Raw genomic sequence first — 24,681 nt, 5'->3', positions numbered from 1 at the left:
ACTACTTGTTGGCTGGCCTGCTAACTTTTTATGATTATGCACAAGAATATCTAGATCCCTCTGAACATCATTCATTTGCAGTCTCCCTTAATTTATATTATCAGCATTTTTGATTTCTTTATTCAGAGTGCATGACCACACATTGAACTGCATTTGCCAGATTTTCGCCCAATCACTCTATAATCCCCTGCAGAATCACAGTATTCATATTATAGCTTGCCCTTCCACTAATTTTGTTGGCATACTTGGAAACCTTACATTTTGTTCCCTCCTCTTGGTCATCAATGTAAATAATATATAATTGATGGCCAAAAATCGATCCTAGTGATGCACCACAAGTTGCTTCAGTCCCAACTGACAATGATCCTTTTTATTCCAGCTGTTTTCTACAAGGCATCTAGTTTCCAATCCATGCTGACACACTTGTACATTTTATCTTCTAGTCCTTGACATTTCTGTTAACAGTTTCTATTTATCCATGAATCATTTTGAACATTTATGTTCTGCTTTCAGTCTTCTGTGCTCAAGGAAGAACAGTCACATCTTCACCAGTTTTTCAGTGGTAATAATATATCTTAATTCCTTATGGATATTCTGTAATAGTTTTTCTGCACTCTGCAGATCTTTTGTTCATAAGTCATGAGCAGAATTCAGCATTCACCCATCGAGTCTACTGCGCCATTCATCTGATCTATCTTTCCCTCTCAACCCCATTCTCCTGCCTTCCCATAACCTTTGACAACTTTACTAATCAAGAACCTATCAATCTCTGCTTTAAAAAATACCCAACGACTTGGCTTCAACCGCCATCTGTAGCAATGACTTCCACAGATTCACTTCCTTCTGACGAAAGAAATTCCTCCTCATTAGCAAAAACATCTTCTCCACATCTACTCTATCCAGGCCCTTCACTTGTCTGAGTTCAAATGACATCCCCCCTTCATCCTGCCAAACTCCAGTAAGTACAGGCCCAGAGCCATCAAATGCTCATCATACGTTAACCCAATGAACCCTGGGATAATTCTCGTAAACCTCCTTTGAATCCTACACCTTCTGATCCTATGCCATCCCTTTCCAAGGATTGAATTTCATTCCTTAGCACCATCCCCACTTGCCTGACTTTTCAATAGGATGTGTATCCTTGGATGTTCAGGTCCCAGCTCTGATCATCTTTCAGCCACGTCCCCCTGATCCCCACACTGTCGTACCTACCAATTTCTAGCTGCGCTACAAGTCAATCTACAGCTCCCTGCACAGGGAGCAAGAATCTTTGACCTGCGAGACAAGCTCAAGGGTCAAGGCTCCTCTAACACTGTGTTGGACCTCCCCTACCGGCCTCATTTGCAGTCATACCCTCCTCCTGACCATAGACTTAGTTAGAAGCAGTTCATCTTGAGGGAGTGACTGCTGCCCAAAACACAGCGACCAGGTAATTCACCCCGTCCCTGATGTGCCGCAGCGTTTGAGCCCACGTTCTTCGATCTCCAGGAACCACCAAGGTGTCCTCCAGCTCCCATATCATGCAGCTGCAGCATATCGTGTAATTCTGCGTGCCTTGTTTATGTTTCCAACAGCCCTTTTTGCACTTCCCGCTGCTACTGGGCTTGGTAGGTCAACACTCTTATCCTCAACCCTTCTCGCCAAAGCCTCAAGTTGCACTTTTCCTCAACATGGCACTTGGTCTCAAGTAGCCATTCCCACAGGCCACTCTGCTGTACCTTGCCTTTCTTTTATTTTCTCCTCTGCATCTTACTCAGCCAGTCGGATGCCTGCTGCATGCTGTCTTGCCTTCTCAATCAAGTACACAAAACGACCAGAAAAACAACTTTATTCGACTTTTGCCTGTCGAATTTTAAAAAGGTGTTCTTCCCAATGGTAGAATTGAACACTCGTCCTTTGGTTACAGCTGAACCAATATTTGATAAGAGATTACAGATAATCTCCAAGCTTATGTCCTCTCTATCTTACATTTATAAAGCCAAGGATTTGAATGTTCTCTTACTTTCTTCAAAGATCAATGTACAGATACACCCTAGCTGTCTGTGTTTCCATCTTATTTCTGCTATTAATCCTACCATTCCATTGTGGCACTTAAAACAGTCTTGAAAATTTGTGCATTGTATTGCTGTCATCTGCTGTGTTACTTCATCAGAAAAAAACTAATCAAATTAGTTAAGTAATGATATTCTTTTATTGAGTTCATACAAGTTTAACTTATTTACCTATATTTAATGTCCAAATGGCAATTAGCTTTGAAGATAGACACAAAATGCTAGAGTAACTCAGTGGGTCAGGCAGCATCTCTGGAGCAAAGGAATAGGTGACATTTTGGGGTTATACTTAATTACTTGCTCAGACTTGATTAGCTCTGTTCTCTATTACCAATGTAGCCAGTTTTCCCACCACTGGCATTAAACTGACTAGCCCTGTTGTTCAGTTTGTGTTTATTTACTTTTTTGAACAAGAGATGAATTCATTCATTTTTTTTTCTCCGTTAACTGGTTTGGCATTCATAGAAATTTGTGTTACTTTTCCTTTCACATGAGTGACTGAGTTTATTTAGCCGACATCCACTTCCCAGTTCCCTTGAAGTTTATAATACCAAATGGTGTTTTTTACTGTCATCCTTCTAAAGTGTTAAGTTTCATCTCCCACTACTAATTGGGTAAAATTGATTTTCTTTGAATGTCCTCAGGTTTTTATGCTGTTCCATCTTAAATCTACATAGAAAAAAAACATCCTGCTGGACAAACTCAGCAGGTCGAGCAGCCTCTACGGGGGCGGGGGGGGGCAGTTTAGTTTTTTTTTGCTTCAGATTCCAGCATACGCAACAAGATTAACATGTTTACAGATGATACGAAACTGGGTGGTTTTGCAGATAGTGAAGATGGTTGTGAAAATTTGCAGCCGGATTTTGATCAATTGGCCAAGTGGGCTGAAGAATGGTTGATGGAATTTAATGCAAAAAAATGTGAGGTGTTGCATTTTGGGAAGTCTAACATGGGCAGGGCCTACACAGTGAATGGTAGGGCTCTGGGTAGTGTTGTAGAGCAGAGGGATCTTGGAGTGCAGGTCCATAGCTCCCTGAAGGTTGAGTCGCAGGTAGATCAGGTGGTCAAAAAGGCTTTTGGCACATTAGACTTCATCAGCCAGAGTATTGAGTATAGAAGTTGGGAGGACATGTTGCAGTTGTATAAGATGTTGGTGAGGCCACATTTAGAGTTGTGTTCGGTTCTGGGCACTGTTATGGGTAAGATGTTGTTAAGCTGGAAAAAGTTCAGAGAAGATTTACGAGGATGTTGCCAGGACTAGAGGGTCTGAACTGTAAGCAGAGGTTGAGTAGGCTGGGACTATTCCTTAGAGTGCAGGAGGATGAGGAGTGATCTTTTAAAGGTGTATAAGATCATGAGAGCAATAGATTGGGTAGATGTACAGAGTCTCTTGCCTGGAGTAGGTGAATCGAGGACCAGAGGACATAGGTTTAAGGTGAAGGGGGGAAAATTTAATAGGAATCTGAGGGGTAGGTTTTTCACACAAAGTGTGGTGGATGTATGGAACAAGCTGCCAGAGGAGGTAGTTGAGGCAAGAACTACCCCAACATTTAAGAAGCAGTTAGGCAGGGACATGGATAGGAAAGGTTTGGAGAGGAATAGATCGGGTGGATGCACAGAATTTCGTGCCCTTAATGGGGGAAATTGAGAACCAGCGGTCATGGTTTAAGGTGAAGGTGGAAACATTTTACAGGAATCTGAGGTGCTGGAGGAGGTAGTTGAGGCAGGGACTATCGCAACTTTTAAGAAGCAATTGGACAGGTACAGGAAAAGGACAGGTTTAGAGGGATAAGAGCTAAATGCAGGCAAGTGGGACTAGTATAGATGAGACATGTTGGTCGGTGTGGGCAAACAGGGCCGAGGGGCCTGCTTCCACACTATGATATGTATCCTTGGACTCCATCTCCAGCTAATGATATGTGGTTCCTCCAGTTGCTGGCACTTGTTGTCAATGCAGCTATACCGGTTTTGATATAAGAAAATAACTGCAGATGCTGGTACAAATCGAAGGTATTTATTCACAAAAAGCTGGAGTAACTCAGCAGGTCAGGCAGCATCCCGGGAGAGAAGGAATGGGTGACGTTTCGGGTCAAGACGGGTCAGTCTGAAGAAGGGTCTCGACCTGAAACGTCACCCATTCCTTCTCTCCCGAGATGCTGCCTGACCTGCTGAGTTACTCCAACTTTTTGTGAATAAATACCGGTTTTGATAACACTTACCAAGGTTAGGATAATGTTTGCTGGCAAAGGTTAGAGGCAAAAGTAATTAATCCTCAAGAACAGAACATTCTGCTGAAGGCACTCAATGCCCGATTACTAAAATAATGAATCGAGAAATCAGCATAGTCATCCAGAAGTCAGGAAGAAGACAAACCAAAGTGTACACATATGTTCAGCCAAAACTTTTGCGTGTCCCTCTTGGACATAAACTTCCATCTGATCTTAGTGTGGCCCATCTGAGAATGTGGGACGAAGAGAAAAGAGTTTCCGATAAATGTCAAGATTTATGTTGCCTGTGGCCTGGTGCTGGCTTGAATGGATGGTTAATATATTTTTCATGAACCCAACGAGTTTAAATGGACCAGGAAACCAGTTTCTGTTTCCCATGCTCCTTTTAAAAATGAAAAACAATGTTGTGGTTATTTTGTGACAGAATAGATAGGGTCCGGCTGTATATATATGATATGATATGAGATGAGCACTATTCCCTTCTATTCTAAACGTGGATCCCAAAGTTGCAGTTGCCTGTCTGGCAGCAGAGTTAAGGACACACTTTATGCTGAAGGATGACTTGTATTGCGAAGGAACGGTCCTGTTATATTCATGTAGGAACAAATGGCAGATAGGACAAAGAAAGAAGTTCTGCTGCATGTGTAAGAATAGTTAGGGTCTAGATTAAAAACCAGGATTGCCAAGGTCATTATCTCTGATATACTGTCTGACCTATGCAAATTAACATAAAATTAATAAGATCAGAGAATCGAAAGTATGGTGGTGTGGGAGAAATTATTTCAATTTATAGGGCACTGGCATCAGTAATGGGATAAGGTGAGAGGTGGTGCATTTGACTGAAGTTCACTTGAATAGAACATGGAGAACCTCTTCAGCTCTTTGTTCAATATGCCAATAGGTTTTTAAACATTTGAGAAGTGAGGGAAGATACTTCAGTTGGAATACCATCAGAAAGACACTACCTCTAGTTTCCTAAGTGCAGCATCAACAATATCAGTGGAACTTGAACCCATGACTTTTTTATTCATTCATGGGACATGGATGTCATTGACAAGTCTTATGTTTAAAAGTTAATAAAGTGGTGTGCCTGTATCAGGGGACCCTTGGAAGGGTATTTTAAAATTCCAGATTATTGATTTCATATTAATTTAAATTCTGACTGTGAGATAAATATATCAGCTTAAACAAATATGGCAAATGATCTACATACATTGAAGTGCAAAAAAACAAACAAACAGTGCTGGAATATCTCAGCAGGTCAGGTAGCATCTCTGGATGATGTGGATAGGTGAACTTCTGGGTCGGAACCCTTTTTCAGACTGATTGTCTCAACACTGGAAGTGAGGAGGCAGGACAAAACTTTGGCAGTGATATGAGGATGCAGGTGAGGTGGGAGAGGTGTTCTGACATACCACCAGCCTTTTGACAAAGTTGTTGAAGTATAATGTGATAACATTTGTTTTTTGCCTTTGAAACTTTACTCTGAAAAAATACATGACAGGAGAAACAGCTCAGTGTATTTTTAATCTATTTTGAAGGGTCTGAATTCTAAGTTGCAAAATAATTAAAATATTTTAAATTATCACAAAATGTTGCATTTTGCATTGCTTCTAAAATGTATACTTGATTTGCAACAATGTTGAATTTTTTGGCAGACACACATACTTTTGTAGAAAAACTTTTTGAAGCTATAACTGCAAAGAGTTACCTACCTCAGTTTGAGCAGTTGTCATCTGTGAATATAAAATCTGAACCTGCACAACGGCAGGAAAGGGAGGATAAAAAAGAAGAGGTAAGTTAAATCGATCTTTGTTTGAATTGATGTATAATTGTTAAAGGCTTTCTTATGTTCATCATTAGTAATCATAACTCGTTTTACAGGGAAGTAAAGAAGATGATGATCGAGACAAAAAATTTACAAGGCGTTTGAATCACAGCCCATTACAATCAGGATCGCGATACAGAGACAACCGGTAATTTTGCTGTTATGTTGTTATTGAAAGAAAGTCCTTAAATAGCTGTCAGTGTTTTCTAACAGTCGAACTGTTTTGTCACCATGTTGAACTCCGTAAGCTTCATCAATCCAAATCTCAATTGCCATTATAAATGTTGCAGTGAAGCTTTTGTGAATCTTCTTTGTGGTTTCTTTTTAGATTGTATTTCATTTATCATTTTACACCTGCTTTAGTTCTTTCTGTTTTATTTTTCACCACATGGTCGTTTCCATTATTCTGTCAAATTAGTATTCCACTGAAAAAATATAATTCATAAAATCGCTATTCCAATTTGAAACTGAACGAGTGTAGTTGGCTTCGGCTGGTTGGTGTACATGAGATTGAGAACGGTTTGGACAAATAATAAAATGTTGATGAATTGATTTTAAGTTTGCAGGGGAACACTGTCACTATGATTTGAGACAGTCAGAAATAAAGGTACATAATTTAGTTGAAATCTTATTTACTTACATGGCACAGCATTCTTTCGAATGCAAAGTCCATTCCTTTTTCTGAAACATGATTTGTAGGTAAGATTTTTCTGTTAGAGCTCCAGCCATACTCCAATCCCTTGAATGCTGTTTTTTCTCAATGTATTGTTTCAGTTCTGAATACGCCACATCAGAAACGAACAGAATCTCTGTTGCCCTGTGAAGGAAGTAACTAGCTAGTGGTAATACCTTGCATAAACCTATCCTCATCAGCAACTATCTTTTTGTTTTTCCTCCTTCCCTTCCCAAACCCACTCTCCAAAACCCTCTAGTTAGCACAATTTAGAGTGTGACACTCATCCCCTGGGTGTTGACTCGTATATGAAAGGTTCCTGTGGCTAGTAGTTCAGCACACAGAACAATATAACACACAACAGTTCTTCAGCCCACAATGCCTGTGCCAAACATGATGCCAAGTTAAACTCCCCTCCCTGCATATTAACCATTCCCTGAATATCAATATATACTAAAACTCATTTGTTTGTTCCTGAACTGCAGCCAAAACAGTACACGATAGCGCGACAATTTTAGGCCCACATCACTCACCATCGTCCCTTTGGTGCTAATGGAAGAGGTTTCATTGAGATCGGTGTTATATATTTAAAGTTATTCACATTTTAAAGTTTAAATCTATCTCCTAGGGAGGGAGGGGGGGGGGGGGGGGAAGGGTGGATAAGGGGGGTTGAGGGAGATGGAATTGGGGAGGAAGGGGAGGAGGGGGGGGGAGGAGGAGAGGGTGCTGCACCAATGCAGGAGAGGTTTGGGCCCAACGGGTCAACTTGGTTTAGTGCTATCTAAAAACCTTTTAAACACCACTACCGTATCAGCTTCCATCAACACCAGTGGAAGTGTATTTCAGGCACTTGCCACTTTCTGTGTAAATGAAAACATGCCCTGCACATCTTTTTAAATTTTCACCTTCTCGCCTAAAAACAATGCCCTCTAGTCTTTGACATTTCCACCTTGGGGAAAAAGGTTTTGACTGTCTACCCATTTGGCTTTCTTGATTTTATATACCATCAGGTTTCCTTTCAACCACAGACACTCCAGAGAAAACTGTACAAGTTAGTCCAATTTCTCCTTATAGCTAACATTCTCTAATCCAGGCAGCAACCATGTAAACCTCTTCTCCTTTTTCTCCAAAGCTCCTCTGGCCTCTTTCCAACTTGACATCTTTCCTATTACATGGTGCCCAAAACTGAACACAATACTCTAAATCCCTCTGCTCTACAACACTCCCCAGAGCTCTACCATGGATGTGTAGGTTCTGCCCATGGGTTCTGCCCATGTTAGTGCTCCCAAAATGTAACACCTCACATTTCTCTGTATTACATTCCGTCAACCCTTCTTCAGCCCACCCGATCAAGATCCTGCTGCAATTTCTGACACCTATCTTCACTACAATACCACCCACTTATGTGTCATCTGCAAACTTGCTTCCTACACAACATGCCATATATGTTTCTCATCTTTTGATATAGATGACTAACAGCAATGGGCCCAACACCGAAAGCTGAGGCACACTACTAGTGAAGTCTGCAAATCTGCACAACAACTCATTTCCATTTACGTCTATATGTCACAAATAACAGCCCAGCACAGATCCCTGTGGAACATCATTGGTCATAAATCTCCAGCCAGAATAACACCTTTCCACCTCTATCCTCTGTCTTCTGTGGGTAAGCCAGTTCTGAATCCTGATGACCAAGTCACCGTGACTCCATGCATCTTAATCTTCCGGATCAGATTATCGAGAGACACTTTACCAAATGCCTTTCTAAAAATCCTCGTTGAAAACATCCACCACCCTACCCTCATTGATCACTCTTATCACCTCATATATATGTCAACATTACAAGAAAGACACAAAAAATCAAATAGTTCCCTATCAGAAACTGGAAATCCTCCTCTGCATGTTTGTATGGCACAGTCTGTTTCCTGCATACAGTAAGCAAAATGATCAAAGCAGCAGCAACCTGTTAATTATTTCACATTGTGATAATTTAATGCTGTAAGTGTCACTTCAATGCTCTAAAACTTTTTCCATCAGCTGTAGTCTAGAAGCAAGTCACTGTGGTCCCATGTATCTTAATCTTCTAGATCATCCTACCATGAGGGACTTTATCAAATGCCTTACTACAATTCGTGAGGAAAACATCTTCTGCACTAATCTTATCACCTTTGCCTGCCCTCAAAAAATTCTGACTTGCTGCGTAAAAAGCCATGTGGTCTGTCCCCAATTAACCCATTATCTTCCAAATGAGAGTAAATCTTACCTGGAAGAATCTTCCTTTGTAGCTTTTCAACCACAGGCATAAGGCACTGGCCTGTAATTTCCTAGATAATCTCTAATTCCCTTTGTTGAACAAAGGAATAACACCTGCTATTGCCCAGTCTGGGACCTTGTCTGTGGCTAGAGAGGATACAAAGATTTTTGTCAAGACGTGTAATTTATTTTGCCTTTTGCAATAACTTGGGATAGATTCCATCAGGCCCTGGGGATTCATTCTCGTTAATACTGCATGTATATAAAGCCATGGGATTTTATTTAATCCATCTTGCAAATGGCATTTCATGGCCCCTTTTAGCTCTTCTCGTGCTTGAATTCTTTCCTGCTTGTTTTGGTCTGATTTCATTTTCCTAAACCTTGTACATGCTTTCTTTTTTTGGGGGCAAATTTACCGCCACTGGTCATCGAAGGTTCCCTTAGCTTGCTATCCTTGTCTCTACTCCTTACTGGAACATGCTAGTCCTGAACTCCAATTAACTGATCTTTAAATGACTCCAAACATGTCTAATGTAGACTTGTCCAATAACAGCTGATCCCAACTTATTCTCCTGAGCTCCTGCCTAGTAATGATAGAATTGTAAAACTAAAATATTGTATGGCAATATTTTAAAAAAACAGATGACAAAATATTTAATTTGTGCGGATTAAATACAGTAACCTTGAAACAACTGATCATAAACCTCTATGGCGATTCTATTCTGCAGAATGTATGTTTGAATGCGGCTGGGTTAGAAAAGTACATAATCAGGTGGATTCGATGGTGCTTGGTGTGTGCAAGGCTTTCAGTTCAGGTCAAGAGAGCAGTCAGATATTCTTTTAGTAATGATACAGTTTCTGTTAACTTTTAGAAACCGTGATGACAGAAAAAGTGATCGTTCTCGTAAAAGGGAGTATGACCGCTATCCTCCAAGGAGAGATTCATACAGGGACAGATACAACAGAAGAAGAGGAAGAAGCCGAAGCTACAGTAGGAGTCGGAGTCGCAGTTGGAGTAAGGAAAGAATCAGGGACAGAAGCAGAAGCAGGAGTAGAAGCAGAGGTAGTTATATTTAAGTCCTTGAGCTGCCTTTGTACTTGAAAATGCATTAAGTCAGTATTTTATCCAAACTTGTAGTCTTGCATGCTGTTATTTGGCCAGGTTTGTGATCACTTACAATTATAATGTAGGGTAATTCATAAACTTGACTTTTAATTACTCAACTGAAATAAAACTAAACCTGTTTTGGATTAGAGATGAGTCCATTTCTAAACGGCCAATTATCTTCTTTCTGGATACATAAAGCCTTGGGTGAACAGAGAGAACAGATTCAAGGGCTACTTTATGTGGATTGGGCAGTCCTGGTCAATTTCAAGAGTGTAAGCACAGATAGTATCTGGTTTTATTGAAATTTTCCTATCATTTCTATAATTACAAATTACAAATTTTAATTTATAATTACAAATTTTATTGCATCCTGTTGGCATTAAACCATTTGTATTGGAAGGCTTAGATCATAGATTTGTTTTGGAGTCTCTGTATATGCATGTAATAGTTGGTGAGACATTTGCTTGTAGTATAGGAAAATAAGCCGGGAAATATTTATCTTGGGCAAGGTATCCTTTGGTGGTAATCAAAGCAGCTAGACATTTTATCAGCATGACCTTATCAGTAGCATGACTTAATACATTATATAATTTTTATCTCCCTTTTCCCCCCCATTAACTTTGTTTATACATAAATGGCAGTACCAAAAATTGGGACTGTTAAGAAAAGAAAAATATCCGTTCTCATATGCCTGTGAAACGTTTAAGATGACATTGGTGCTGTGTGCCACAAAATTGTTCCAAACTGCAGAAATACTCAATTGTGCTTTTGTCTGAGAGGGGTTTTTGAAGTAACAAACAGTTGTCTTACAGTTCTGCATGTACAGTTGTCTTACAGTTCTGACTAGCCTACTCCCTCTAATCCTTCATAAGCTTCATCTAATTCAAATTCTGCAATTGAACTGGCACAGTTATTATTCTGTCATTGCGTATTTACGGAGTTGCATGAATTTCAAAACACGTGCTCAAAATCACTGCGGCCTTCCTGCTTTGCCACTTGCCCCATAGTCATTTGCTCATCATATTTTTTTTTCCATTGTTGATTATCTTGTTGCATTTGCCTGGGTCCTCCACCCTGGAATTCTTTAGAGAAATGTATTTTGTTCACAGTCACTTTTAAAGCAGACATTCAAAAACTTGATTGAAGACCTGAGATCTTGTCAGCCTTGGTGTCAAGTTTTTAATGCTAATATTGCTTTGACAGATCTGTCAATGCAGCTACCTGCTGAGGTCTCTATCTACATTATGGATAGTACAGATTTACTTGAGTAGACCCGCTGAGTTACTCCAGCATTTTGTGTCTAACTTTGATTTAAACCAGCATCTGCAGTTCTTTCCCACATTTCCTTGGCAGAAGGATCAAAATCCCACATGTACAGATTTACTTGTTCTTCTGATTTATTTTTCTAGAATTTGAACTCCAAACAGTTGCAGATTTGAACGTGTACCTTAACCAAAAAATACTGTATCAATATCTTATTGAAACATATAAGATAATTAGGGGATTGGACACATTAGAGGCAGGAAACATGTTCCCAATGTTGGGGGAGTCCAGAACAAGGGGCCACAGTTTAAGAATAAGGGGTAGGCCATTTAGAACGGAGATGAGGAAGAACTTTTTCAGTCAGAGAGTGGTGAAGGTGTGGAATTCTCTGCCTCAGAAGGCAGTGGAGGCCAGTTCGTTGGATGCTTTCAAGAGAGAGCTGGATAGAGCTCTTAAGGATAGCGGAGTGAGGGGGTATGGGTAGAAGGCAGGAACGGGGTACTGATTGAGAGTGATCAGCCATGATCGCATTGAATGGCGGTGCTGGCTCGAAGGGCTGAATGGCCTTCTCCTGCACCTATTGTCTATTGTCTATAATATGTGTAGACTTTGTGTTTGCTAACTGACTCGCGGATTGAGGACTAAATATACTATCTAATTGATCTGGTGATGGGGTATCCTGGTACGATAACAAATTAATATCTTTCAGTCTAAATTAAATTTGCATTCAATGGTTGATGTGACACAGAAGTGGACTGAATGGCTGAATAGTTGCTTTCTGAACTGTGAGCTTTTTGTGATTCTGTGATTTGCCAGACTCTGCTTTTTCCGACCTTGAAAGAGTAATCCACAATCTTAAATAAGCAATTGAGTAGAGAAGGGGATTTATCTTCATTGAAAATGGACAAATCGCTCGGCTGGGTGAAATATCCCCAGCTGATTAAAGAAGCAAGGGAGGAAATTAGCTGATGCTCTGGCTATAATTTTGATGGTTGTGGTGAAATGAGGTAAGCAAGTAATTGCAGACCAGTTCGTTTAACCAGGGTGTGCAGACAAATTGTTAAAATCTATTTGAAAGGGCAATGTAAAGCATCAAATAGAAAGGCAAAGATTATCCACAGGCAATCAGTGTGGTTTGTTATATCAATTAATTATTTAGAGCTGAATGCAGGATACATGGTGAAGAAGTTTGAAAATGATAGAATATTTGGCCATGTAATTGAGAGCTTTAGACAGGAGGAAGATAGAAATATATGATTATTTGAACAAACAAAAAGCAAATGGAACTTAATCCAGGGAGATGCGAGATAATGCATTTGGGAAACTGCTGCAAGGTATCAGTATTTACAATATATGTAAGTTCTCAATGTTTGTGTACAGACTTAAAGATCTCTCGCCTTGTGATATTAATATTAGCAGGACAGGTTAAAGGTGGTTAAAAGATTAACAATGCTTTTGTGTAGGAAGGAACTGCAGATGCTGGTTTAAACTGAAGGTAGACACATAATGCTGGAATAACTCAAGCGGGACAGGCAGCACCTCTGGAGGGAAGGAATGGGTGACGATTTGAGTCGAGACCCTTCAGACTGAAAGTCACGGGAAAGGGAAAAAAGAGATACAGATGATGATGTAGAGAGTTATAGAACAAATGAATGAAAGATATGCAAAAAAGCAACAATGATAAAGTAAATAGATAATTGTTAGCTGTGGCTTTTATTGTTTTTATTCGACAAAACAGAGAAAATAAGATTAGGGAATTCTGCCAAAGCTGCATACAAATAGTTATAGATACCACATTTCAGAAAACGAGATTGCCCTCGGAGATAATTTATGAAGGTATTGTCTAGACTGCAAAATTACTACCTGGAAAAGATTAGATGACCTATGCAGAAGGTAGAGTTAAATAAGATGTGAAAAATTAAGAGTTCTAACGGGTTCTAACTGCAGTTTCCTTGGCAGAGGGATCAAAAACCATTTGGAGCAATATAAAGTAATTAGCACTCGTAGTGGACTAAAGCAGACATTTTCTAAGATTGGTAGAGGTCGTTAACTCGCCGCCTGAAAGGGTAGGAGAGATGGAAAATTTAAAGTACTTGTGTGATGTGCAGGTCTATGCGCTTTGTGCTAGATTGGGATAAGGTTGGGAGGCTTTTTTTCCTTTGAGCACATGTGATGGGCCAAATGCTCCTTACTTTGGTGTAATTTTTTTCTGATTTGGTGAGATGTGGAATAGAGATTAATTAACAATGCTTTATATGACGTCAAATGCTACAAGAACTGGATAGTGGATAATATCGTGTATCTCAGTGGGAGGTGCAGAAAATGCTTTGGTTTTCCATACAGGAGTCTTGTCTTCCATTCTCATTTCACATTTATCACCAGACCTGGCTAGTAATTTACTCTTGCAGTAGGTGAGTTTTCATCAGGTTCTCCATCATTCTGTTTATTTGGTGCATTATAGAGAACAGCATTAATATGGTATGTAATTTAATATCTTTATAGATATTGGAATCATTATAACTCAATGTTCAATGAAAGTTATTTTGACTTTATGCCTTTAATTATATAGCTGAGTATTTCATTTTGACTATTGTGCATATTTCTTTTGAATCAAAAGAATAATTTCTGTTGCATTGGATTTCAGTAAGTTAAAGAAAGAGCTATGTTTTAATATTGACTTTTTATTCTTTAGAGCGGGATTCAGGAAAGTCAAAGTACGATCTCGAGAGGACAGAATCGGCAGAAAGTGGCTACACTCCCAATAGTCTGCCTAGTATAACATCTGGACTTTTTCCTGTTCCTACTCTAAGTAGCGCAATCACAGTTATAGCGCCAGCTCACCATGGCAACACCACAACAGAAAGTTGGTCAGAGTTTCACGAGGACCAGATAGATCACAACTCATATGGGAGAGGGCCAATTCCAAAGAAGCGTTGTAGAGACTATGACGGTAAGATAGTAAAATAACAATGTTAAAATGAATTGCATCCCATTTGAACATCAAGCTTTGTATCAAGAATTTAAGTGCTTTAATTTGAAATGACAAGAATGAAATAAAAACAGAAAATGCCACATCGCCTATGCAGCGAGAAATGGTTCCAAGTTTCAGGTTGATTACCTGCCTGATCTGAGTTTTGTTTTATTACACGTTTCGAGCACTGCAGTATTCTGAATTGTGAACAAGATTTAATCTTAAAAGTGGAAGTAAATGCAAAATGGTTGCTAAGTTGTCAGTAAAAATGGCTTTTAGTGGGGGTAGAAAACACACCTAATTTGAAATGCAGTACATGCTAGTTAATGGAAAGGTTTGCTAAATCCCACCACTTGCACGGGCAACAAATAATTTATATTCCACTGTGTTTGCTGGATTTAGCAATGACTAGATAAAATGTGTTTTCACCACAGGGATATTCCATGAAGATCCTTCAATGTTATTAAAATGTAATATAATGCATAAGTAAAATGTTTATTTTTGATGTGTTGCAAATGTTTTATTTGGAAATGTCTTAATGCTGCAATGTATTTGTTTGCTTTAACAGAAAAGGGATTCTGTATGAGAGGTGACATGTGCCCCTTTGACCATGGAAGTGATCCAGTCGTGGTAGAGGATGTAAATCTTCCAGGCATGTTACCATTTCCTGCACAACCTCCCGCAGTTGAGGGACCAAATCCTCCTGCCCTTCCACCACCACCACCCATTCTGACTCCTCCTCCTCCTGTTAATCTCAGACCTCCTGTACCCCCTCCTGGACCGTTACCACCAAATTTGCCTCCTGTTGCGGGTAGGTTGTAAACTTTTTTGTACATGACATAACTTTGAAAACAGAGAATAAACAGATTATATCATTATTGTACATCAAATCTTTCTCTAGTGTGTAAGAAATATTATATTTTGCTGTTTACCTCTCTTATAAATCTTAGAAGATGGCCACTCTTGTCCCTTCAAACTAAATTCCTTCCTGAAGTCGTATTTGATAATATAATTTTTTTTCACTGTTGAATGTCTTTTGGATTCACTAAGACTGCAGCAGAGTAAGCAATCTTAAATGATCCCTTCCAACCACATTCCCTTCTTTCGGAATTGGTTGCAATCTGCAAATGCACATGCTTTTTTCATGTCTTATGATAAAAAATTGTTTTCAAATCCAGGAAATACTTCAACTTCATTTTTGTGTATGATTAAAATTAACTTTGCACTTAAGATAAAATGTTATCAAGCTATGTATGCCTAACTGTTTTAGAAATACTATAACACATACCATATTGCAATTTTTATCATTCAAACTCGACCATAATAATACTTGCTTCGGTGTCAGTGTTGCTTATTTAAGGATAATTCCAAACACCTAGGCTTAATTCATACTCCAGATTGAAATCAATGAGAGAGTGCTACACTTTTAAAAAGAAATATTAAACAATCTATTTTAATCATTTGCAGGTAGGTAATGGATTCCAAGCAAGTTCTTGTAAATGTACAGCATTTATCCTTCAACAAATATTACGAAAAGTAGATTACCCGATTGTTTAATCTCATTGTCATGGGGCAATGCAAAATTCCTAAATGTGTGTTTTTTTTGTTATGAAAATGTATTGCATGTTACATTTGCATTTAGGTTTATACATTAGTTCTTGTTTCTGAAATCTGTTCTCAATCTGTTTTAAAGTATAATTGATGTTTTTATAAATTTTCCATTACTTAGTGGGTCCTCCTCCACCATTACCCCCCTTACAGCCACCAGGAATGGATGCACCCCCAAGCTCAATTACTAGTTCAGTGCCTCCTGTTGTTACATCAGTGATTCATCACCAGCCGCCTGCAGCACAACCTCCTCCATATGCAGCAGGTAAGAACAAATCTCTCTATTTTGTCTTTTTTATTAGTTTTTTGATTAGTTGCAAGGAAGTCAATTTCTTTGATTTTCCTTCTCATTGTTGAAATAATATACTTACATTGCCAATGAACTTCGCAGCTTTGGGGAACTGGCTTTGCATGACTCGGCAAAAGGTAATTTGATATAACTGAATGCACCAAAACTTTAAAAAATGACACAATAAACTCATTTATATCCGAAACATGCAAAGGTAACCAGTCGCAAAGTTAAAAATTGGAGGGTTGGATTGAAATGTTGCCATAATGGCTAGGATGCCCAGTGCCTTTCAGTTAGATTAAAAAGTAAAACAAAAACTTGTGGTTATTGAAGAAATTTAGATTGTAGGATGGGTAACAACAGTGATCGGTTATAATGGTTAAATTGGAGCAAGTACGTCAGGGGCATGGCACATACCTTAGCGTAATAATTAGGCATGCATATAATATGGGCACATAATGCAAATTCCTCAAACTGCCAATTAAAAAAAATTTTTTTTGCACATGCCTCCAATGAGACTGCTGTAATTTCTACATGGTGAAACCAAAATGTGTAAAAATGACCTTTATTAAAATCTGCCAATGTGCACTTTAACCACATGTGATTTTTTTTCTATTACAAATCTCAAATTGTGGAGCACAGAGGCAAATAAATAAATGATGGGTCTTTGTCCCAAACATTATGGAGGGCACTGTAACTACTTTCATTTACATGACATTGCTGTGTCCCAAACATGGTGCCCTGAAATGGGGGGACTATGTATAAACACTGCTGTAATTTCTACATGGTGAAACCAAAATGTATAAAAATAACCTTTAATAAAATCTGCTAATGTGCACTTTAACCACGTGTGCTTTTTTTTCTATTACAAATCTCAAATTGTGGAGTACAGAGGCAAATAAATAAATGATGGGTCTTTGTTCCAAACATTATGGAGGGCACTGTATTTCCACCAAAGTACAATTATTTTTTTGTGGTAAAGTTGCAAACTTGAATTTTTTTAGCAGCTAAATGCCACAACATAACACAGTGGCTCCCCTTCTAACTTTTTCTTTGTTTCTGATTGTAGAAACCTATGAACCTGATGGATATAATCCTGAGGCACCAAGTATAACCAGTACTTCAAGACCTGTTTACAGACATAGGGTGCACAGCCAAAGACCTAACTTAATTGGACTTACATCGGGTGATATGGATTTACCATCACGAGGTACAGTAAAGATATGTTAAATACGTTTGCTGTAGTAAGATGAAATACAAAAGCTAACACTTATTACACTCTTCTATTCTACCTTCAATTAAATACATCATAGTAGTTTGTTTTATACAGTATAGTGCAGGGGATGATTAATTTGTACATGGCAATAGTTAGGCTACAGTTATAAATATTGTGTTGGACATTATATAAAAGCCTTTAAGCCAATTGAGAGTGTACCATATGGATTCATCTCTGATGTAATGTCTGTTATAAAGAAAAAACTAATATTAATCGGAGTCTGAAAAGTTTGTAAAATATAAACTGTTTGATGGGATGAATAGAGAAATGTTTTTTTCTGTTGTCGGCCATCAGTTTTAAAATGTAAACTATTCGAATATAATGTTTCAATAAGTGATCCACTCCTAGAATAAATTGTACCTTGAGACTTGATCCATGACTTTAATATAGATGATTGTGTTGACCGTTGACATCATAGCTTTGGATTGACCTTGACTTACAAGAATAGACACTTTGTCCTTTAATGGTGTTTTACTGCCATTGTTTTAGTGTGACTTGTCACTAAATTGCAGATTTGTGTCTTCCCCCTACTCATGAAACATTCTATGTTGCTCACTTTATTCAATTTATTTAACCACTTTTCAAATCCATGTACCCTGCCAGCATCAACCGTCTCTCTGCCAATTCCACTACTTTATCCTCACTTATTTCTTTCAGCAACTTCTCTGACAAGTAATTTCCTGTTCCTGGTAACAAAAATTGCCATTTTTACTTAATAAGCCTTCCCATGACTCACTTGAATCATTCAAAACACTTATACTAAATATGTTCTGCCCTCCCATCTGTTCACATTACAGCTGTAAATATAACTGTAAAAACAGAAAAACCTGCTACTAATAACAACATGAGAATAGTGGTGGATTCTGAGTCCAGGAAACGTACAATAGGTGCTGGTGCTGAAGGTGTGCCTACCAAGAAATCCTGGTTTGACAAGTAAGGTTTGATTTTTTTTCCATTATAGTTACCCTTTCTAATTTTCTTAACATTGAAAATAAATTGTGCAAACTACTTCTTGGCCTTATCTGCAGTATAAAACTTAATTGTTCACCAGTAAAATACATGGAGAGGTATTGCCTTTAAATCCATGAAATGTGAACCATTTGGATCAAATGCTGTGGGTTTTATTTTGAAAAGCAAACATTTTTATGAGCCTCGCCTACCTTTGTTAAAATTCACACCCGGTATTTAAAATAGTTGCAAAATATTTTGGTTCTTGAATAGATCATAATTGAAGGTGTGAGGAATGTTTTTGCAAGTTCCTGCTGGCAACTACAAAGTCTTTATTGTTAACGTTCAACCTGGTTAGACTTCTGAAAGTAATTTTGACAATGAAACATGACTGGGATATATGTTTCATAATTAAAACGCTGATGAAAATCTCAAGATTGTTTTAGGGCTAATTTAGCTGTTTGCACACCGCAATTGATGTCCAAGGATTAATCAAATCCAAGGTTTAATCAGCTGAACCAGCTGGTCTCATTTGTAGTAGCCTTGATATACTATGGTCACCCTGGGTTATGGTGGATAATAGCAAAGTTTCAAGACTGAGTGTTGTCCATTGAATCCTGTACTTGCAGTATTCTGTATGTAGGTTTTAACTGAGGATGTGAATGAAAAATTTCATGAGACCGTGAGAGGAATTTCAATCTGATTAACAGTTCACAACCTTAGCAAGATTACAATTGCTAATGTAATGTGAGTTTGATCCCATTTGAGTTGGACACGCCTCAAATTGGCTTGGAAGAGTGAGGAGCGCCTCAGGAAATTTGGGAGGGCAGGAAATCGAGGTGAGAAAGCTAGTAAGCAAAATAAATTCCCATTGGGAAAAAAAGACAAATGAGAGCAAAGTTAAAGACACTATTTGAAGGCATTCAGCATTGATAACAAGCTATATAAATTTACAGCACAATTGGAGACAAAATGGTAATTGCCAATCATTGGGTCCCAAAGCTTAGGAATAACAAATCTTGGATATTTTGTGCCTGCCCTCATGGAGGAAGAAACAAAATAAAAAATTGATGCAACCAGTAAAGAATCAGTGGATGTAACAATAATGTGAATTTGAAAAAAAATAGTACTGGAAAAACTGCTAAGATTGAAGAATCATTGGATTGAGTGCAGAGTCATGGATTTATAAAAGTTGGGTTATATTTAACAAATCTATTGGAGTTCTTTGAGGATGTGACTGATAGAATAGAATTACCCCAGAAGATGCGTATTTAGAATTTGGGAATATTTTTGCTAAGATTGTTCAAAGTCAAATACTCTGCAGACTTGGTAATAAATCAACATTCCTTTAATGCTGAGCCTCAGTTTTGGAAATTTCTCCCCAATTCCATAATGAGAATATCTTCCACAGAAAGACTGAAATGTCCAAGCATATGTCAAGTTACCATCTTCTTGAGTGCAGTAAGGAATGGCAAAAATCCTCTTCTTTCAAATTTTATTTATTCCCAGAACTTACAAATAACACCCAAATTGATAACTGGAACACGACAGTAGAAGTAATTTATTGTTTTGAGTGGAGGGGAGAAAAATATTGTGGCAAAACACCTATCAAATTCATGTTTTTGAAATTGGAGAGATTTTTTGTTTAATTCAGGGCCAACTATATTTTGTAAACTGAAGACTTTTTTGGAAAATATCTGAGCAGTTAGCCACTGCAGAATCCATTGTTTTATTTGACATTTTCTAAAACATTTATGAAGGGAAAAAAAGTATTCGGCATTGGAAAAATCCAGACTTTGGAAATCTGATTTCTGGATGGTAGCCCAAATGTGTATTTAATTTTAAACTTTCCGCATATCAAAATGCAAATGTACAAAATGCAATTGACAAGACATTGAGCTTTATGATTAGCATATCTTGATCTTCAGTCAAAATTCAGATAAAGTGAACAATAGTTTAAATTTTGATAATGCGCGAGTGCATAGTTTAACTTGATATTACTGTTTTAACAGGCCAAATTTCAACAAAACAAATAACCAAGGGTTTCAAAAGAAACTACAGTACGGAATTGAAAATACTAAACTGGAGCTTCGGAAGGTTCCACAGGAGTTAAATAACATCAGCAAACTCAATGAACACTTCAGCAAATTTGGAACAATTGTAAATCTGCAGGTGGGATTTTTTTTTTAAAAAGAGCTTCCCTGCCAAGTCTGTTTGTATTTTTATCTAGAGTCTTTCTGTGTCTGACGGGGTCTGTTAGATTGCGATCATTGTGGAAATCCTGGTTAATTGTCTTTTGGAAATAGAAATGCAATGTGAAAGATCTCTATTCTGACTGACTCAATTGGCTAATTCAGCAAATCTTTGCTGCCAAAGTGGAGATTTTTTTACAAACCTGTCTACTCTTTGGTGAAGCTCTCTGAATTGTGTGATTGCACTTAAAGCTTCTTCTGCAACTTAATGAATGACTAATTGGGTACAGTTGTTTAGCACCTAAAATTGTGACCCATTATAATATAAAACATTAATCGGTGGAATTTGTTTCTTTAGCAAGAGTATCTTTCTTTACTACTATATTTTCTTTGAAGTTGGAACTAAACTTGAGGGGAATCACGAATCACCACAGCCCCTGTGTGGAGTTTTCACAGTAGAAGTCCCACTTCTGTTTTTTTCCTCCTAAACAATTTGTGTTTGTGTTCCTTTCCTGTCAAGTAGACACGAAGCGTTCCAACACAGAATGTTGGCTGTCCATTTCCCTCAACGGATGGTACCTGACCCACTGAATTCCTCCAGCAGTGTTCGTTGCATATCAAAGCTTTCCTGAGCATGTTCACATAAGCACCTCAAATATCCTCAGAATTCTGAGATTTGGTGAGACTATAATTGCTCTTTTTGAGCAATGTTCTGGCTACTGTTCATTATATTTTCTAAGTCTAAATTAGTTTTAATTTTATTCTCAGTTGAAATTCTTAAAATCTACCCAATCACTGATGTTAAAATAATTGGCCTACAATTACGCGGAACAACTATCTCTGTATAAATCACTAATGCACAGACAATAATGTTTCTATTGATCGACCTTACTGCAAACAAAGAATCGCTAAACACAGGTGCAGCAATTGAGTTAATTGCTGTGATACTAGTCTCACATTTTTATTATTTTCCTCAAATTGTTGTATTAAATATTTTTGAACCTTTGATTAAAATACATTTTCTTTGTACTTGGAGAAATGTGTTTTAGAGGTGTAACAACCCATAACAAGGAAACGGGCCATTTGGACCAACTTGTTCATGCTTGCCAAAATGACTAACTGAATTAGTCCTATTTGCCTGTGTTTATCCTTCTCAATCTTTCTTATCAATGTACCCATTGAAATGCCTTTTACATGTTGTGATTGTATTTGGCAATTTATTCCACGTACCCAACACATTCTACGTGGGGGGGGGAGTGGCTTCATGGGTTTTCATTAAATTTTTCTCTTATCTTAAATCTATGCCCTTTACCTTATGTCTCCCTGTCCTGGGAAAAAGACTGACCATTCATTTTTTTATGTAAACTTCATTAAGTTATATACCTCTGGGTTAATTCCTTGGTCTTTTACACTCCACGAAAAAAGCCCGAGCAAATCTAGTCTCTTATAATGAAAGCTCTCTAATCGCAGTCACACCTACCTGTGTCGCAGCTTTTACTGAATTTTCCATGTTTTTAAAATCCATTTTCCGCGCTTTTTGCATGATTTCCACGCATTTCACGTTGCCAAAATCGCATTTACCAATGGAGAAATCAGATTGGAAAAGAAACGATGTATAGACTTGTAATGAACACTAGGGTTCCGCGAGAGGTCGCTGGGGGTTCCGCGAGAAATTTCCCGCGCCCTGGAGGTCTCCCTGAAAATGTGGCACCTAGGCTGGGCAAGGCAGCCAATCTCGACCTCATCCGGACTTCCATGGCCGATCGGTGGGTTGAATTTGTAACATGCGGCCAGGGCTCTGGAACTCCAGCCCAGCTGGAGCCAGCAAATCTATCCCCATAGCCTGATTCCTTGGCCGGCTCGATAAACCAGCAAAGCTCTGGAACCAAGAGTGCCAGAAAATCAGTGATGGAACTGTAATGAGTAAATATTAAATTTAAGTGCAAGATTATATAACTAAATTAATTAAGACGGGGTTAAAATATAAAACACAGCAGAAAAGCCAATTACCACCTTTTTGGGCTGATTATCAATTAATGTGCAAATTTACTTCAAACAGTTATTAGTATACAGTGACATATTCACATTATTTTGTAATGTCCGTTTTTACTTTGAAATGCACTAAAAGAGGCTTGAAACTAGTAATTTAATGTGTAAATTTTCCAATTTTTTTGATCCCCACTGTACGCCTTGCGCAATCGCTCGGCTCTTTTCCTCTTTTTTACCTCACTCACATGCCTGGTATTTGTACCCATCGGTTTCTCTGTTTTGCAACATTCTTCAGAGTTTTGCTATTTACTGTGTGAGTCCTGCCCTGGTTTTACTTGCCATAATGTAGCACTTGGAACTTGTCCTTGCTAAATTCCATTGCAATAACTTGGTTCACATTCCTAGTTTATCTAGATCCTGATGTGATCTTAACTAGCCACCTTCAATGTCTACCACACCAACAATTTTAGTGTATTTCGCAAACTTGACAGTTATGTTAACTACATTCTCATCCAAATCATCAATACAGCTGTCCGATCCCTGCTGCACAGTGCTGATCACAGGCCTTCGATCTGGAAGAACAACCCTCCACTAACAACTCTTGACTTTGCCACCAAGCCAATTTTGTCTCCAATTGGCTGGATCACCGTGGATCGCCTGCGATCTCACCTTCCTGAGAAGCCGATCAAAGGCCTTTTCTAATGTCCATGTAGCCAACATTTATCGCCCTGCCCTTGTCCATTCTGCACCTCTCCAAAATTGTAAAATCAATGTTTTCATTTTCCCAATGCAGTGCCTTATCACAACCCAAAAGTTTATTTTAAGTGTCCAGCGTCTTAGTTGATTACCACTCTGGAGATCCCATTCTTTGTAACTTTGCTCACTTTGCATTGAGCTTTTTCTGGGCTGCTTAATAAATTTTCATACTAAAATGGTTTTTAGACTTTAGCAATACAACAAGGAACCAGGCCCTTCAGTCCACCAAGTCCGACCAGACCAGCGATCACCCCATACACCACAATCCTAAACACTAGTAACAATTTACAGAAGCCAATTAACCTACAAACCCACACGTCTTGGAGTGTAAGAGGTAACTGGAGCACCCGGGGACAACCCACACAGTCACAGGGAGAATATACAAACTCTGTCCAGGGCGCACCTGTAGTCAGAATTGAACCCTGGTCTCTGGCGCTGTAAGGCAGCAACTCTACCACTGCGCCATTCTGTCGCCCTTTGAGCCCACTGCACCCACGGTGCTGCCATTTTGTTGGAGATGGATACTTGAATCTTAGGCACATGTGTTTTATATTTTATAGCAAGATCAAAGTCCAGACTCCACATTCAGTTTCAACATGCGCAATACAGTCACAAGTGATCACATTTCTATTTATTAAACTTATTTTGTCCACTATTCAGAATGCATGCCTTGAATCAATTTTTGCTTCATGGAAATGAGAGAACTTTTTCCCCCAAAGAGCTATATTCTTTGTAAAAGTATGGCTGAAATCGAAAATAGCATAGATTAATACAGCACAGAAGTAGGGCCTTCAGCCCAGCTTGCCCATGCCGAGCAGGGTATCCCATCTTTATTAGTCCCACATTCCTGCATTTGGCCCATATCCCTCTAAACCTTTCTTATCTATGAACTTGTCCATGTTATTTTTTTCTTCATATTTGCTTCCATTTTAATTGTCATGCTGAGTAATAATGTTTTTGTATACACAGTTCCTTTCCCACTTCATTGAATTTTGAAAATTGCATTTTAATTCTTGAACATTTTCTCCTCAAAAAGAATGTGTTTTTTAATACAAGTTTATTCATCCTAAATGGTTTAAAATTATGTTGTGATCGGTTTGCATAGAAAGAACTGCAGGTTGAACCTTTCTTATCTTGTACTGGTAGCTCCAAATTAGCTAATTATTATGGATCTATACTACAAATTCATGATGGGCCATGGGAGTTGTCAGATGATAGAAAAAAGACCATTTCAAGCTGTATCTTTAG

The 24,681-nt window shown here is 38.4% G+C and overlaps 1 protein-coding gene across 3 annotated transcripts in view; it reads left to right on the top strand.

Moving 5' to 3' along the window:
* rbm26 (RNA binding motif protein 26) overlaps positions 1-24,681 on the top strand; it is an 88,118-nt gene that overhangs the window by 11,744 nt on the left and 51,693 nt on the right. For all 3 annotated transcript variants that reach the window (XM_078402320.1, XM_078402319.1, XM_078402321.1), the window contains exons 3-11: positions 5,938-6,074; positions 6,164-6,255; positions 9,906-10,096; positions 14,097-14,354; positions 14,944-15,186; positions 16,105-16,248; positions 17,342-17,482; positions 18,346-18,481; positions 20,509-20,668. In XM_078402320.1, the coding sequence (XP_078258446.1) occupies positions 5,938-6,074; positions 6,164-6,255; positions 9,906-10,096; positions 14,097-14,354; positions 14,944-15,186; positions 16,105-16,248; positions 17,342-17,482; positions 18,346-18,481; positions 20,509-20,668 (1,502 nt within the window). The remainder of the gene's footprint in view (positions 1-5,937; positions 6,075-6,163; positions 6,256-9,905; positions 10,097-14,096; positions 14,355-14,943; positions 15,187-16,104; positions 16,249-17,341; positions 17,483-18,345; positions 18,482-20,508; positions 20,669-24,681) is intronic.

This window comes from Rhinoraja longicauda, chromosome 7 (assembly GCF_053455715.1).
Source record: "Rhinoraja longicauda isolate Sanriku21f chromosome 7, sRhiLon1.1, whole genome shotgun sequence".
Lineage (NCBI taxonomy): Eukaryota > Metazoa > Chordata > Chondrichthyes > Rajiformes > Arhynchobatidae > Rhinoraja > Rhinoraja longicauda.
This window is presented reverse-complemented; position numbering and strand designations above follow the sequence as displayed.